This window comes from Pleurodeles waltl, chromosome 7 (assembly GCF_031143425.1).
Source record: "Pleurodeles waltl isolate 20211129_DDA chromosome 7, aPleWal1.hap1.20221129, whole genome shotgun sequence".
Classification (NCBI taxonomy): domain Eukaryota; kingdom Metazoa; phylum Chordata; class Amphibia; order Caudata; family Salamandridae; genus Pleurodeles; species Pleurodeles waltl.
Window position 1 is genome coordinate 1,552,984,530 of NC_090446.1, and position 17,211 is coordinate 1,553,001,740.

Here is a 17,211-nt window from a genome sequence, read left to right on the forward strand (position 1 = left end):
CATCAGATACCACCCAGAAGGAGTCATTAGTAAATATAACCAAGAGGGACCCTCCCAGCAGATACCACCCAGAGGGACCCTTCAAGCAGATACCACCCAGAGGGAGTCCTCAATATATATCACCCAGAGGGAGTCCCCCTGCAGATACCACACAGAGTCCCTCAGCATACTCCACCCAGGGGGAATCCCCCAGCAGATGCCACCAAGAGTGACCCTTTCAGCAGATACCACCCAGAGGGACCCTCCCAGCAGATACCACCCTGAGGGAATCATAAATATATATCACCTAGAGGGACCCCTCAGCAGATACCACCAAGAGTGATGCTCTCAGCAGATACCACCCAGAAGGAGTCCTCAATATATATCACATAGAAGGACCCTCCCCAGCAGATACCACCTTGAGAGATCTTCCCAGCAGATATCACCCAGAGGGAGTCCTCCAATAGGTATTAGCTGAAGGGAGTCCACCAACACATTTTTTTGACAAGGAGTCTCTAAACAGATGTCACCAAGAGTTATTTCATCAAGGACTTTGACTCAGCACAAGTCCCCAGCCAGACACCTCACTGGTGGACCTGTAACTACGCACATCACTGGTGCCTGATTCACATTTCTGCTGTGCTCCGTCAGACTGTGGAGCCCCTCTGGGCTTATCCTTATCTCGTTGACTGCAATGGGCAAGTATGGAGAGCTCAGCCACAGTGTTTCACTTACCCTGGTCTTTCTGCCCGTGGAAGCCTCTCTTCCCTCAACTGGTGTCAATCCCATCCTCCCTTAGATCTGATTACCATTAGACCCAGCAGAACATCCTGAAACGTTGGGCTATGAAAGTAAACCACACGTGCTTGGTGACCAGAAACTCTGCACATGAGACTTCTGTCCTATGGTTTCATTCCAACCATCAGAAAACTGAGCATCAAATAAGGTGACGATCTGGGTGTTGATGACCAAATGACCTGTCCTCCTGAGGCTCATGAAGGATGCAGCAGCTGAGGAACCCAGTGTTGCTACTCAACGCAAGTCCACCTCACCTGTCCTCCTGAGACTCCTGCAGGATGCAGCAGCTGAGGAACCCAGTGCTGCTACTCACCTTCCCTCCTGAGGCTCCTGCAGGATGCAGCGGCTGAGGAACCCAGTGCTGCTACTCAACGCAAGTCCACCTCGCCTGTCCTCCTGAGACTCGTGAAGGATGCAGCGGCTGAGGAACCCAGTGCTGCTACTCAACGCAAGTCCACCTCACCTGTCCTCCTGAGACCCCTGCAGCATGCAATAGCTGAGGGACCCAGGGCTGCTACTCAACGCAAGTCCACCCCACCTCTCCTCCTGAGACTCCTGCAGGATGCAGCAGCTGAGGAACCCAGTGCTGCTACTCACCTCACCTCACCTCTCCTCCTGGGGCTCCTCCAGGATGCAGCAGCTGAGGAACCCAGTGCTGCTACTCACCTTCCCTCCTGAGGCTCCTGCAGGATGCAGCAGCTTAGGAACCCAGTGCTGCTACTCAACGCAAGTCCACCTCGCCTGTCCTCCTGAGACTCGTGAAGGATGCAGCGGCTGAGGAACCCATTGCTGCTACTCAACGCAAGTCCACCTCACCTGTCCTCCTGAGACTCCTGCAGGATGCAGTAGCTGAGGGACCCAGTGCTGCTACTCAATGCAAGTCCACCTCACCTGTCCTCCTGAGACCCCTGCAGGATGCAGTAGCTTAGGAACCCAGTGCTGCTACTCAACACAAGTCCACTCCACCTCTCCTCCTGGGGCTCCTCCAGGATGCAGCAGTTGAGGAACCCAGTGCTGCTACTCAATGCAAGCCCACCTCACCTGCCCTCCTGAGACTCCTGCAGGATGCAGCAGCTTAGGAACCCAGTGCTGCTACTCACCTCACCTCTCCTCCTGGGGCTCCTCCAGGATGCAGCAGCTGAGGAACCCAGTACTGCTACTCAACGCAAGTCCACCTCACCTGCCCTCCTGAGGCTCCTGCAGGATGCAGCAGCTGAGGAACCCAGTGCTGCTACTCAACGCAAGTCCACCTCACCTGTCCTCCTGAGACTCGTGCAGGATGCACCAGCTGAGGAACCCAGTGCTGCTACTCACCTGCCCTCCTGAGGCTCCTGCAGGATGCAGCGGCTGAGGAACCCAGTGCTGCTACTCAACGCAAGTCCATCTCACCTGCCCTCCCGAGACTCGTGCAGGATGCAGCAGCTGAGGAACCCAGTGCTGCTACTCAACGCAAGCCCACCTCACCTGCCCTCCTGAGGCTCCTTCAGGATGCAGCAGCTTAGGAACCCAGTGCTGCTGCTCACCTCACCTGTCCTGCGTGGTGCAAGGGCGATTCAAAACTTTGATAAATATGTGCCCTGGTTTGAAGGTCTGATGTGAGGAGTGCAGCTGTATTGAACAGACACTGCATCAGTGAGAAAGATGCGCACAGAGCCAGGCAGTAAGGCCCAGAGTTACGAAGGCTCTGTGCTAGCACTCGCGCAACCAAAAGCGGCACGAAGGAACGAATGCTGCTTACGTTCCAGCATGACCTGAGTTTTGTCATAGAAAAGTGCTTTTTCCACAGTGCCAAGGGAGTGGCTCAGCAGAAACACAAATAGGTTTTGACACAAAGTGTAATCTGCTAAGATTAGAGAACCTGGACAGCAATGGGAGAAATGGGTCCATTTCTAAAAAAATAAACAGAAGAATGCCTGCACACCACACCTCCAATGTATGGGACCCTTCTGAGGTTGTCTACACACAGGAATGCATGCGGGAAGGTGTGTGTCCGGGACAAGTCCTAACCTAGGCAATGCACACTTAACTCTGCACCGTGATGCAAGGCTGAGTGCCAGGCAAGGCAGCCGCTGTTGAGCACAAGCGCAGGGGAGGACACCAGCAGGAAGCCACTATAGGTATATTACAGAGAGGAAAACTCCATTGATGGTTGTTTATGCGCAGGAAGGTGTCCCTTCCTGCACATGAAAAATCATCCCTCCAACGCACCTTGGTGCAAGGGTGCCAGCATTGGTGCCCGGCAGCAATTTCTGCAACCGTGCAGTGGACAAGGACAGGAATGCTTTGTATTTTACAGATACGGTGCATTCCAGCCCTTTTGTTTTGATGCAGGGTGGCACAGCAAAAAGGCTTGCAGCGCTGCCCTACGCCAAGACTTAGCAATTGAGGATCTGAGTCTGTAAGAAGGATGTGCAGTGTCTGCAGAGTGAACCCAAGCACTGAGTCTGTACGAAGGGCGCGCAGTGTCTGCAGAGTGAACCCAAGCACTGAGTCTGTACGAAGGACGCGCAGTGTCTGCAGAGTGAACCCAAGCACTGAGTCTGTACGAAGGGCGCGCAGTGTCTGCAGAGTGAACCCAAGCACTGAGTCTGTACAAAGGGCGCGCAGTGTCTGCACAGTGACCCAAGCACTGAGTCTGTACGAAGGGCACGCAGTGTCTGCAGAGTGAACCCAAGCACTGAGTCTGTACGAAGGGCACACAGTGTCTGCAGAGTGAACCCAAGCACTGAGTCTGTACGAAGGGCGCGCAGTGTCTGCAGAGTGAACCCAAGCACTGAGTCTGTAAGAAGGACGTGCAGTGTCTGCAGAGTGAACCCAAACACTGAGTCTGTACGAAGGGCAACCCAAGCACTGAGTCTGTAAGAAGGACGTGCAGTGTCTGCAGAGTGAACCCAAACACTGAGTCTGTACGAAATGCGCGCAATGTCTGCAGAGTGTGACCCAAGCACTGAGTCTGTGCGAAGGGCGCGCAGTGTCTGCAGAGTGAACCCAAGCACTAAGTCTGTGCGTAGGGCGCACAGTTTCTGCAGAGTGAACCCAAGCACTGAGTCTGTGCGAAGTGCTCGCAGTGTCTGCAGAGTGAACCCAAGCACTGAGTCTGTACGAAGGGCGCGCAGTGTCTGCAGAGTGAACCCAAGCACTGAGTCTGTACGAAGTGCGCGCAGTGTCTGCAGAGTGAACCCAAGCACTGAGTCTGTACGAAGGGCGCGCAGTGTCTGCAGAGTGAACCCAAGCACTGAGTCTGTACGAAGGGCAACCCAAGCACTGACTCTGTACGAAGGGCACGCAGTGTCTGCAGAGTGAACCCAAGCACTGAGTCTGTACGAAGGGCAACCCAAGCACTGAGTATGTACGAAGGGCACGCAGTGTCTGCAGAGTGAACCCAAGCACTGAGTCTGTACGAAGGGCGCGCAGTGTCTGCAGAGTGAAGCCAAGCACTGAGTCTGTACGAAGGGCGCGCAGTGTCTGCAGAGAGAACCCAAGCACTGAGTCTGTACGAAGGGCACGCAGTGTCTGCAGAGTGAACCCAAGCACTGAGTCTGTACGAAGGGCACGCAGTGTCTGCAGAGTGAACCCAAGCACTGAGCCTGTACGAAGGGCGCGTAGTGTCTGCAGAGTGAACCCAAGCACTGAGTCTGTGCGCCCAAGCACTGAGTCTGTACGAAGGGCGCCCAGTGTCTGCAGAGTGAACCCAAGCACTGAGGATCTTATTTACAAGCCCCATGCGCCTCTGGAGTGTCACTTGTTTAGATGCTCAGTGCACAGGCCTTTCAGTCATACCTAGGCACTCACTCAAAGCCACTTTCCGTAGCTTTTCATAGCCTCATTGATATGGAGTTAGGCAAGGCAGCACAAAGCACTGCATTGCCTTACTCTGCGCTCTGGTGTCATTCCCTTGGCGTTGCAGTGGGTGTACCAACACAACACCCATGGATTTTGACGCATCCCCAGATTTACAAGAACCTGTAAACCTAGGGTAGCACCACAAGCTTACGCCTCCCCAGAGCAGACGTTACGAGGAGAAATGTTTTATTTTTTCCTTGTTTTTCCTCTTTCTATGTGTGCCATATTGTGCTCGAAAACAATCTTGTCAACAACGCAGACACCCTTGCACCATGGTGCAAGTGTGCCTGCGTTGCCTCTAGGCCCCAAATTGTGTGCTGGTACTGGCTGAAAGCACAGAGTGCACCGTCTCTCATAGATACGGTCATTCCTGCCCTTTTGATTTGGGGTAGGACAGCACAGCAAGAATTCTTGTGGCAGTACCCTACGCCAAATCGTTGTAAATGAGGCCCGAGTCTATAAGAAGGACGTGCACTGTCTGCACTAAGAACCCAAGCGCAGTCTGGGAGAAGGATGTACAGTGTCGGTGCAACTATAGAAAGGACGTGCAGTGTCCGTGCCACTATAGAAAGGACGTGCAGTGTCTGTGCCACTATAGAAAGGTTGTGCAGTGTCCGTGCCACTATAGAAAGGATGTGCAGTGACCGTACAACTATAGAAAGGATGTGCAGCGTCTGTGCCACTATAGAAAGGACGTGCAGTGTCCGTGCCACTATAGAAAGGATGTGCAGTGTCCGTGCTACTTTAGAAAGTATGTGCAGTGTCTGTGCAACTATGGAAAGGATGTGCAGTGTCCGTGCAACTATAGAAAGGATGTGCAGTGTCCCTGCCACTATAGGAAGGATGTGCAGTGTCCGTGCAACTATAGAAAGGATGTGCAGTGTCTGTGCAACTATAGAAAGGACTGCAGTGTCTGTGCCACTATAGAAAGGATGTGCAGTGTCCGTGCAACTATGGAAAGGATGTGCAGTGTCCGTACAACTATAGAAAGGATGTGCAGCGTCTGTGCCACTATAGAAAGGACGTGTAGTGTCCGTGCCACTATAGAAAGGATGTGCAGTGTCCGTGCTACTTTAGGAAGGATGTGCAGTGTCTGTGCAACTATGGAAAGGATGTGCAGTGTCCGTGCAACTATAGAAAGGATGTGCAGTGTCCCTGCTACTATAGGAAGGATGTGCAGTGTCCGTGCAACTATAGAAAGGATGTGTAGTGTCCGTGCAACTATAGAAAGGATGTGCAGTGTCTGTGCCACTATAGAAAGGATGTGCAGTGTCCGTGCCACTATAGAAAGGATGTGCAGTGTCCGTGCTACTTTAGAAAGGATGTGCAGTGTCTGTGCAACTATGGAAAGGATGTGCAGTGTCCGTGCAACTATAGAAAGAATGTGCAGTGTCCGTGCCACTATGGAAAGGATGTGCAGTGTCCGTGCAACTATAGAAAGGACGTGCAGTGTCCGTGCCACTATAGAAAGGATGTGCAGTGTCCGTGCAACTATGGAAAGGATGTGCAGTTTCCGTGCAACTATAGAAAGGACGTGCAGTGTCCGTGCTACTATAGAAAGGACGTGCAGTGTTGGTGCCTCTATAGAAAGGACGTGCAGTGTCTGTGCCACTATAGAAAGGACATGCAGTGTCCGTGCCACTATAGAAAGGACGTGCAGTGTCTGCGTATTGAACCCAAGCTCTGAGTCTGGGTGTAGAGTGTCCTCACACAGAATCCTCACTTTAGACCTGATTTTCCAAGCACCGAAGAAAGTGTACATGGATAGTCTATAGGTAATACTGGTAGGACATTGTGGGGCCCTGTCATGCTTGAGTGACAGAGGTTGCGGCGTTGCCACTTTGAGGTGGAGACCAGAGCCCTTCACTCGCACCATCATCTCACTTGGATCCAGAACCAGTCATCTGATGCTCTTCATATCTGGGGTGCCAGGTGCTGAAGGGAGGAATGGTGATGCGTAAAGGGCTGGAGAATAATCAAGGGTGTGGAGATGGCTCCATAGGGCACCAAGCACCAAATTGTAAGAAGGCAATGAGTAGAGGGGAGCTGGGCCCCGCCACAAATGTTTGTGCACTTTCTATGATATAAGTCCAGGATCTATGATTGGCGTCCGTTTAAACTGGGAGGTACCAGACATTCAAAGGGTGGTTTGCAAAGGGGTGGTGGCCACTATAAAAAGTGCTGCAGAAACATCTGTTCATGCCACCTGTACAACTGCTCAATCGGGGTAGCAGTACGGGGTCAATGGGGTCTCTGTGATTAAATGGGGGGCATAATACACCAAACAGAGAGGACTGATGGGCAAAGGGTAGAGGCAGGCATGTCTGGTGGTCTCTGTTCTGGAGGGGTATCAGGCACCCTATCCCACACAGGAGATATTGAAATGAGAGATACCCCACACGAGCAGAGATACTGAAAGATCTGGGCAGCATTCTAGAGTGCACGGTGGTCCCCATGAGTAGGGGGGCATGACGATTTAGATCAAGGGGGTATGATGGTTAAAAGATCTGGGCAGCAATCTAGGGTTAACAGTGGGCTCCAGTACTGGGGGTCCATCAAGAACCAAACCCCAAGCAGGAGATGAAGAAATCAGAGCTGGACCATTCTACTTGTGCACCTAAAAGATCAAGTTCAAGAGGTCTAGGGTCCATGTGGTCAGGGGCTAGGAGCCATGAGGTGCTGTATATAGGAAGTAAGATGATTCCAGAACTGTGGCATTGGGCTAGGGTCCATGGTGCCATGATGAATCAGAGGTAGCGGTCTAGGGTTCATGGTGGTCTCCATGATCAATCAGAGGCAGTGGTTTAGGGTTCCTGGTGATCTCCATGATGAATCAGAGGCAGTGGTCTAGGGTCCATGGTGGTCTCCTTGATGAATCAGAGGCAGTGGTCTAGGGTCCATTATGGTCTCCTTGATTGGGGGGCGTGAGATAAAGGAAGTATGATTGTTCCACACCTGGGGAACTGGTTTTTTTGATGCTTTGGGTGGAACGGAGAGAATTCACTAGTTTATAGTACATATAACTCTGTCTCTCCGCACTCTCTTGGTTCTAGGCCCAACATCCCGTTCCTGAAGGTCTGCCCAGGATGGACTAGACGCGCGTCTTTACAGGACATCTCTCTTATCGAAGGACCCATTGCACTTATTTATTTCTCGCCCAGACTGGGCACTTTTGTAGTATAGATCTAAATAAAGGTATTATGTTGCACTTACTACCTCGTTCTCGTGCACTCCTTGCTGTCTCTAACAGGCATACCTACACATATATTGTTGAAGACATTGGTCAAGGCGGCTCCCTTAAAGCTAATTCCTTGTAACTTGGAGACATTCAGTAGCCTAGAAGCGCAGCAGTGGAACACGTCTCAGTGGGGATCGGTGTGTGCTGTGCACTATTAAACCTGTGCACTGTGTATAAGTGCTCAGTGTGCACCAAGAAACTATGGCGGATGTCTCTCTACAGTGTGTACCATGAAACTCTGGAGGATTAATCTGTGTACAGTGTGCACCATGAAATTTATGAGTATTAATCTGTGTACAGTGTGTAGCATGAAACTATGGAGGATGAATCTGTGTACAGTGTGCACCATGAAACTATGGAGTATTAATCTGTGTACAGTGTGCAGCATGAAACTATGGAGGATGAATCTGTGTACAGTGTGTACCATGAAACTATGGAGAATTAATCTAGGTACAGTGTGTACCATGAAACTATGGAGGATGAATCTGTGTACGGCATGCACCATGAAACTATGGAGTATTAATCTGTGTACAGTGTGTACAATGAAACTATGGAGTATTAATCTGTGTACAGTGTGCAGCATGAAACTATGGAGGATGAATCTGTGTACAGTGTGTAACATTAAACTATGGAGTATTAACCTGTGTACAGTGTGCAGCATGAAACTATGGAGGATGAATCTATGTACAGTGTGCAGCATAAAACTATGGAGGATGAATCTGTGTACAGTGTGTAACATTAAACGATGGAGTATTAATCTGTGTACAGTGTGCACCATGAAAGTATGGAGGATGAATCTGTGTACAGTGTGCACCATGGAACTATGGAGTATTAATCTGTGTACAGTGTGCAGCATGAAACTATGGAGTATTAATCTGTGTACAGTGTGTACCATGAAACTATGGAGGATGAATCTGTGTACGGTATGCACCATGAAACTATGGAGTATTAATCTGTGTACAGTGTGCAACATGAAACTATGGAGGATGAATCTGTGTACAGTGTGCACCATGAAACTATGGAGGATGAATCTGTGTACAGTGTGCACCATGAAACTATGGAGTATTAATCTGTGTACAGTGTGCACCATGAAACTATGGAGGATGAATCTGTGTACAGTGTGCACCATGAAACTATGGAGTATTAATCTGTGTACAGTGTGCACCAGGAAACTATGGAGGATGAATCTGTGTACATTATGCACCATGAAACCATGGAGTATTAATCTGTGTACATTGTGCAGCATGAAACTATGGAGTATTAATCTGTGTAATGTGTGTACCATGAAACTATGGAGGATGAATCCGTGTACGGTGTACACCATGAAACTATGGAGTATTAATCCGTGTACAGTGTGCACCATGAAACTATGGAGGATGAAAATGTGTACAATGTGCACCATGAAACTATGGTGGATGAATCTCTCTACAGTGTGCACCATGAAACTATGGAGGATGAATCTGTGTACAGTGTGCACCATGAAACTATGGAGGATGAATCTGTGTACAGTGTGTACCATGAAACTATGGAGTATTAATATGTGTGCAGCATGAAACTATGGAGTATTAATCTGTGTACAGTGTGTACCATGAAACTATGGAGGATGAATCTGTTTACGGTATGCACCATGAAACTATGGAGTATTAATCTGTGTACAGTGTGCACCATGAAACTATGGAGGATGAATCTGTGTACAGTGTTCACCATGAAACTATGGAGTATTAATCTGTGTACAGTGTGCAGCATGAAACTATGGAGTATTAATCTGTGTACAGTGTGCACCATGAAACTATGGAAGATGAATCTGTGTACAGTGTGCAGCATGAAACTATGGAGTATTAATCTGTGTACAGCGTGCACCATGAAACTATGGAGGATGAATCTGTGTACAATGTGTTTCATGAAACTATGGAGGATGAATCTGTGTACGGTATGCACCATGAAACTATGGAGTATTAATCTGTGTACAGTGTGTACCATGAAACTATGGAGGATGAATCTGTGTACAGTGTGCACCATGAAACTATGGAGGATGAATCTGTGTACAGTGTGTACCATGAAACTATGAAGTATTAATCTGTGTGCAGCATGAAACTATGGAGTATTAATCTGTGTACAGTGTGCACCATGAAACTATGGAGGATGAATCTGTGTACAGTGTGTTTCATGAAACTATGGAACATGAATCTGTGTACGTTATGCACCATGAAACTATGGAGTATTAATCTGTGTACAGTGTGCAGCATGAAACTATGGAGTATTAATCTGTGTACAGTGTGTACCATGAAACTATGGAGGATGAATCTGTGTACGGTATGCAACATGAAACTATGGAGTATTAATCTGTGTACAGTGTGCACCATGAAACTATGGAGGATGAATCTGTGTACAGTGTGCACCATGAAACTATGGAGTATTAATCTGTGTACAGTGTGCAGCATGAAACTATGGAGTATTAATCTGTGTACAGTGTGCACCATGAAACTATGGAAGATGAATCTGTGTACAGTGTGCACCATGAAACTATGGAGTATTAATCTGTGTACAGTGTGCAGCATGAAACTATGGAGTATTAATCTGTGTACAGCGCGCACCATGAAACTATGGAGGATGAATCTGTGTACAGTGTGTACCATGAAACTATGGAGGATGAATCTGTGTACGTTATGCACCATGAAACTATGGAGTATTAATCTGTGTACAGTGTGTACCATGAAACTATGGAGGATGAATCTGTGTACAGTGTGTACCATAAAACTATGGAGTATTAATGAGTGTACCGTGTGCAGCATGAAACTACGGAGGATGAATCTGTGTACAGTGTGTACCATTAAACTATGGAGTATTAATCTGTGTACAGTGTGCACCATGAAACTATGGAGTATTAATCTGTGTACAGTGTGCACCGTGAAAGTGTGGAGGATGAATCTGTGTACAGTGTGCACCATGAAACTATGAAGTATTAATCTGTGTACAGTGTGCAGCATGAAACTATGGAGTATTAATCTGTGTACAGTGTGCAGCATGAAACTATGGAGTATTAATCTGTGTACAGTGTGTACCATGAAACTATGGAGGATGAATCTGTGTACGGTATGCACCATGAAACTATGGAGTATTAATCTGTGTACAGTGTGCAGCATGAAACTATGGAGTATTAATCTGTGTACAGTGTGTACCATGAAACTTTGGAGGATGAATCTGTGTACGGTATGCACCATGAAACTATGGAGTATTAATCTGTGTACAGTGTGCAACATGAAACTATGGAGGATGAATCTGTATACAGTGTGCACCATGAAACTATGGAGGATGTATCTGTGTACAGTGTGCACCATGAAACTATGGAGTATTAATCTGTGTACAGTGTGCGCCATGAAACTATGGAGGATGAATCTGTGTACAGTGTGCACCATGAAACTATGGAGTATTAATCTGTGTACAGTGTGCACCAGGAAACTATGGAGGATGAATCTGTGTACAGTGTGCACCATGAAATTATGGAGTATTAATCTATGTACAGTGTGCAGCATGAAACTATGGAGTATTAATCGGTGTAAAGTGTGTACCATGAAACTATGGAGGATGAATCTGTGTACGGTATGCACCATGAAACTATGGAGTATTAATCTGTGTACAGTGTGCACCATGAAACTATGGAGGATGAAAATGTGTACAATGTGCACCATGAGACTATGGTGGATGAATCTCTCTACAGTGTGCACCATGAAACTATGGAGGATGAATCTGTGTACAGTGTGCACCATGAAACTATGGAGGATGAATCTGTGTACAGTGTGTACCATGAAACTATGGAGTATTAATATGTGTGCAGCATGAAACTATGGAGTATTGATCTGTGTACAGTGTGCACCATGAAACTATGGAGGATGAATTTGTGTACAGTGTGCACCATGAAACTATGGAGTATTAACCTGTGTACAGTGTGCAGCATGAAACTATGGAGTATTAATCTGTGTACAGTGTGTACCATGAAACTATGGGGGATGAATCTGTGTACGGTATGCACCATGAAACTATGGAGTATTAATCTGTGTAAGGTGTGCACCATGAAACTATGGAGGATGAATCTGTGTACAGTGTGCACCATGAAACTATGGAGTATTAATCTGTGTACAGTGTGCAGCATGAAACTATGGAGTATTAATCTGTGTACAGTGTGCACCATGAAACTATGGAGGATGAATCTGTGTACAGTGTGCACCATGAAACTATGGAGTATTAATCTGTGTACAGTGTGCACCATGAAACTATGGAGGATGAATCTGTGTACAGTGTGCACTATGAAACTATGGAGTATTAATCTGTGTACAGTGTGCACCAGGAAACTATGGAGGATGAATCTGTGTACAGTATGCACCATGAAACTATGGAGTATTAATCTGTGTACAGTGTGCAGCATGAAACTATGGAGTATTAATCTGTGTAATGTGTGTACCATGAAACTATGGAGGATGAATCCGTGTACGGTGTACACCATGAAACTATGGAGTATTAATCTGTGTACAGTGTGCACCATGAAACTATGGAGGATGAAAATGTGTACAATGTGCAACATGAAACTATGGTGGATGAATCTCTCTACAGTGTGCACCATGAAACTATGGAGGATGAATCTGTGTACAGTGTGCACCATGAAACTATGGAGGATGAATCTGTGTACAGTCTGTACCATGAAATTATGGAGTATTAATATGTGTGCAGCATGAAACTATGGAGTATTAATCTGTGTACAGTGTGCAGAATGAAACTATGGAGTATTAATCTGTGTACAGTGTGCACCATGAAACTATGGAAGATGAATCTGTGTACAGTGTGCACCATGAAACTATGGAGTATTAATCTGTGTACAGTGTGCAGCATGAAACTATGGAGTATTAATCTGTGTACAGTGTGCAGCATGAAACTATGGAGGATGAATCTGTGTACGTTATGCACCATGAAACTATGGAGTATTAATCTGTGTACAGTGTGTACCATGAAATTATGGAGGATGAATCTGTGTACAGTGTGTACCATAAAACTATGGAGTATTAATCTGTGTACAGTGTGCACCATGAAAGTATGGAGGATGAATCTGTGTACAGTGTGCACCATGAAACTATGAAGTATTAATCTCTGTACAGTGTGCAGCATGAAACTATGGAGTATTAATCTGTGTACAGTGTGCAGCATGAAACTATGGAGTATTAATCTGTGTACAGTGTGTACCATGAAACTATGGAGGATGAATCTGTGTACGGTATGCACCATGAAACTATGGAGTATTAATCTGTGTATAGTGTGCAGCATGAAACTATGGAGTATTAATCTGTGTACAGTGTGTACCATGAAACTTTGGAGGATGAATCTGTGTACGGTATGCACCATGAAACTATGGAGTATTAATCTGTGTACAGTGTGCAACATGAAACTATGGAGGATGAATCTGTGTACAGTGTGCACCATGAAACTATGGAGGATGTATCTGTGTACAGTGTGCACCATGAAACTATGGAGTATTAATCTGTGTACAGTGTGCACCATGAAACTATGGAGTATTAATCTGTGTACAGTGTGCGCCATGAAACTATGTAGGATGAATCTGTGTACAGTGTGCACCATGAAACTATGGAGTATTAATCTGTGTACAGTGTGCACCAGGAAACTATGGAGGATGAATCTGTGTACAGTGTGCACCATGAAATTATGGAGTATTAATCTGTGTACAGTGTGCAGCATGAAACTATGGAGTATTAATCTGTGTAAAGTGTGTACCATGAAACTATGGAGGATGAATCCGTGTACGGTATGCACCATGAAACTATGGAGTATTAATCTGTGTACAGTGTGCACCATGAAACTATGGAGGATGAAAATGTGTACAATGTGCACCATGAAACTATGGTGGATGAATCTCTCTACAGTGTGCACCATGAAACTATGGAGGATGAATCTGTGTACAGTGTGCACCATGAAACTATGGAGGATGAATCTGTGTACAGTGTGTACCATGAAACTATGGAGTATTAATATGTGTGCAGCATGAAACTATGGAGGATGAATCTGTGTACAGTGTGCACCATGAAACTATGGAGGATGAATCTGTGTACAGTGTGCAGCATGAAACTATGGAGTATTAATCTGTGTACAGTGTGCACCATGAAACTATGGAAGATGAATCTGTGTACAGTGTGCACCATGGAAATATGGAGTATTAATCTGTGTACAGCGTGCACCATGAAACTATGGAGGAGGAATCTGTGTACAGTGTGTACCATGAAACTATGGAGGATGAATCTGTGTACGTTATGCACCATGAAACTATGGAGTATTAATCTGTGTACAGTGTGTACCATGAAACTATGGAGGATGAATCTGTGTACAGTGTGCACCATGAAACTATGGAGGATGAATCTGTGTACAGTGTGTACCATGAAACTATGGAGTATTAATCTGTGTGCAGCATGAAACTATGGAGTATTAATCTGTGTACAGTGTGCACCATGAAACTATGGAGGATAAATCTGTGTACAGTGTGCACCATGAAACTATGGAGTATTAAACTGTGTACAGTATGCAGCATGAAACTATGAAGTATTAATCTGTGTACAGTGTGTACCATGAAACTATGGAGGATGTATCTGTGTACGGTATGCACCATGAAACTATGGAGTATTAATCTGTGTACAGTGTGCACCATGAAACTATGGAGGATGAATCTGTGTACAGTGTGCACCATGAAACTATGGAGTATTAATCTGTGTACAGTGTGCAGCATGAAACTATGGAGTATTAATCTGTGTACAGTGTGCACCATGAAACTATGGAAGATGAATCTGTGTAAAGTGTGCACCATGAACCTATGGAGTATTAATCTGTGTACAGTGTGCAGCATGAAACTATGGAGTATTAATCTGTGTACAGTGTGCACCATGAAACTATGGAGGATGAATCTGTGTACAGTGTGTACCATGAAACTATGGAGGATGAATCTGTGTACGTTATGCACCATGAAACTATGGAGTATTAATCTGTGTACAGTGTGTACCATGAAACTATGGAGGATGAATATGTGTACAGTGTGTACCATAAAACTATGGAGTATTAATGAGTGTACCGTGTTCAGCATGAAACTATGGAGAATGAATCTGTGTACAGTGTGCACCATGAAACTATGGAGTATTAATCTGTGTACAGTGTGCAGCATGAAACTATGGAGTATTAATCTGTTTACAGCGTGCACCATGAAACTATGGAGGATGAATCTGTGTACAGTGTGTACCATGAAACCATGGAGGATAAGTCTGTGTACGGTATGCACCATGAAACTATGGAGTATTAATCTGTGTACAGTGTGTACCATGAAACTATGGAGGATGAATCTGTGTACAGTGTTTAGCATGAAACTATGGAGTATTAATCTGTGTACCGTGTGCAGCATGAAACTATGGAGGATGAATCTGTGTACAGTGTGTACCATGAAACTATGGAGTATTAATCTGTGTACATTGTGCAACATGAAACTATGGAGGATGAATCTGTGTAAAGTGTGTACCATGCAACTATGGAGTATTAATCTGTGTACCGTGTGCAGCATGAAACTATGGAGGATGAATCTGTGTACAATGTGCACCATGAAACTATGGAGTATTAATCTGTGTACAGTGTGCAGCATGAAACTATGGAGGATGAAAATGTGTACAATGTGCACCATGAAACTATGGAGGATAAATCTGTTTACAGTGTGCACCATGAAACTATAGAGTATGAATCTGTGAACAGTGTGCAAGTTAAACTATGGAGAATGAGTCTGTGTATAGTGTGCAACATGAAACTATGTAGTATTAATCTGTGTGCAGTGTACGCCATGAAAATATAGAGTATGAATCTGTGAACAGTGTGCAAGTTAAACTATGGACTATGAGTCTGTGTACAGTGTGCACCATCAAACTATGTAGTATTAATCTGTTTACAGTGTGTACCATGAATCTATGGAATATGAATCTGTGTACAATGTACACCATAAGACGTTGGAACATGAATCTGAATACAGTGTGCACCATGAAGCTATGGAGTATGAATCTGTGTACAGTGTGCACCATGAAACTATGGAGTATTAATCTGTGTAAAATGTTCACCGTTAAACCATGGGAGTATGAATCTGTGTACAGTGTGCACAGGTAAACCATGGAGTATGAATCTGAGTACAATATGCACCATGAAACTCTGGAGGATGAATCTGTGCACAGAGTGCACCATGAAACTATGGAGTATGGATCTGTGTATGGTGTACACCATAAAACTATGGAGGATGAATCTGTGTACACTATGCACCATTAAACTATGGAGTATTAATCTGTGCACAATGTGCACCATGAAACTATGGAGAATGAATGTTTGTACACTGTGCACCATGAACTGATGGAGTATGAATCTGTGTTCAGTGTGCAAGTTAAACTATGGAGAATGTACCTGTGTGCAATGTGCACCTTGAAACTATGGAGTATTAACCTGTATACGGTGTGCACCCTGAAACTATGGAGTATGAATTTGTGTACAGTGTGGACTATGAAGCTATGAAGGATAATTCTGTGTACAGATTGCACCATGAAACTCTGGAGTGTGAAGCTGTATACAGTGTGCAAGTTAAAATATGGAGTATGAGTCTGTGTACAGAGTTCAACTTAAACTATGGAGTATGAATCTGTGGACAGTCTGCACCATGAAACTATGGAGTATGCATCTGTGTGCAATGTGCACCATGAAACTCTCTAGTATGAATCTGTGTACAGTATGCAGAGTTACACTTTGGAGGATGAATCTGTGTACAGTGTGCATCATGAAACTATGTAGTATGAATCTCTGTACAGTGTGCACAATTGAAATACAGAGTATGAATCTGTGTACAGTGTGCAGAGTTAAACTTTGGAGGATGAATCTGTGTACAGTGTGCATCATGAAACTATGGAGTATGAATCTGTGTACAGTGTGCACGTTACATTATGGCGTGTGAATTGGTCTATAGTCTGCACTATGAAACTATGTAGTATGTATCTCTGTACAGTGTGCACAATTGAAATACAGAGTATGAATCTGTGTACAGTGTGCAGAGTTAAACTTTGGAGTATGAATCTGTGTACAGTGTGCACCATGTAACTATGTAGCATGAATCTGTGTACAGTGTACACCATTAAACTATGGAGTATGGATGTGTGAACAGTGTGCAAGTTAAACTATAGAGTCTGAATCTGTGTACACCGTGCACCATGAAACTATGGAGGATGAATCTGTACAGTGTACACAATGAAACTATAGAGTATGAATCTGTGTACATTGTGCGCCTTGAAACT

At 45.4% G+C, this 17,211-nt stretch overlaps 1 protein-coding gene across 2 annotated transcripts in view; it reads left to right on the forward strand.

Annotated features, from left to right (window-relative positions):
* LOC138246699 (von Willebrand factor A domain-containing protein 7-like) overlaps positions 1 to 17,211 on the forward strand; it is a 289,467-nt gene that overhangs the window by 234,718 nt on the left and 37,538 nt on the right. The window contains exon 17 of one of the 2 annotated variants that reach the window (XM_069201471.1): positions 7,674 to 7,832. The exons of the other annotated variant lie outside the window; for it this stretch is intronic. Within the exon in view, the coding sequence (XP_069057572.1) occupies positions 7,674 to 7,715 (42 nt within the window). The 3' untranslated portion in view covers positions 7,716 to 7,832. Of the gene's footprint in view, positions 1 to 7,673; positions 7,833 to 17,211 lie in introns of those variants that run through there. 2 annotated transcript variants of the gene reach the window in all.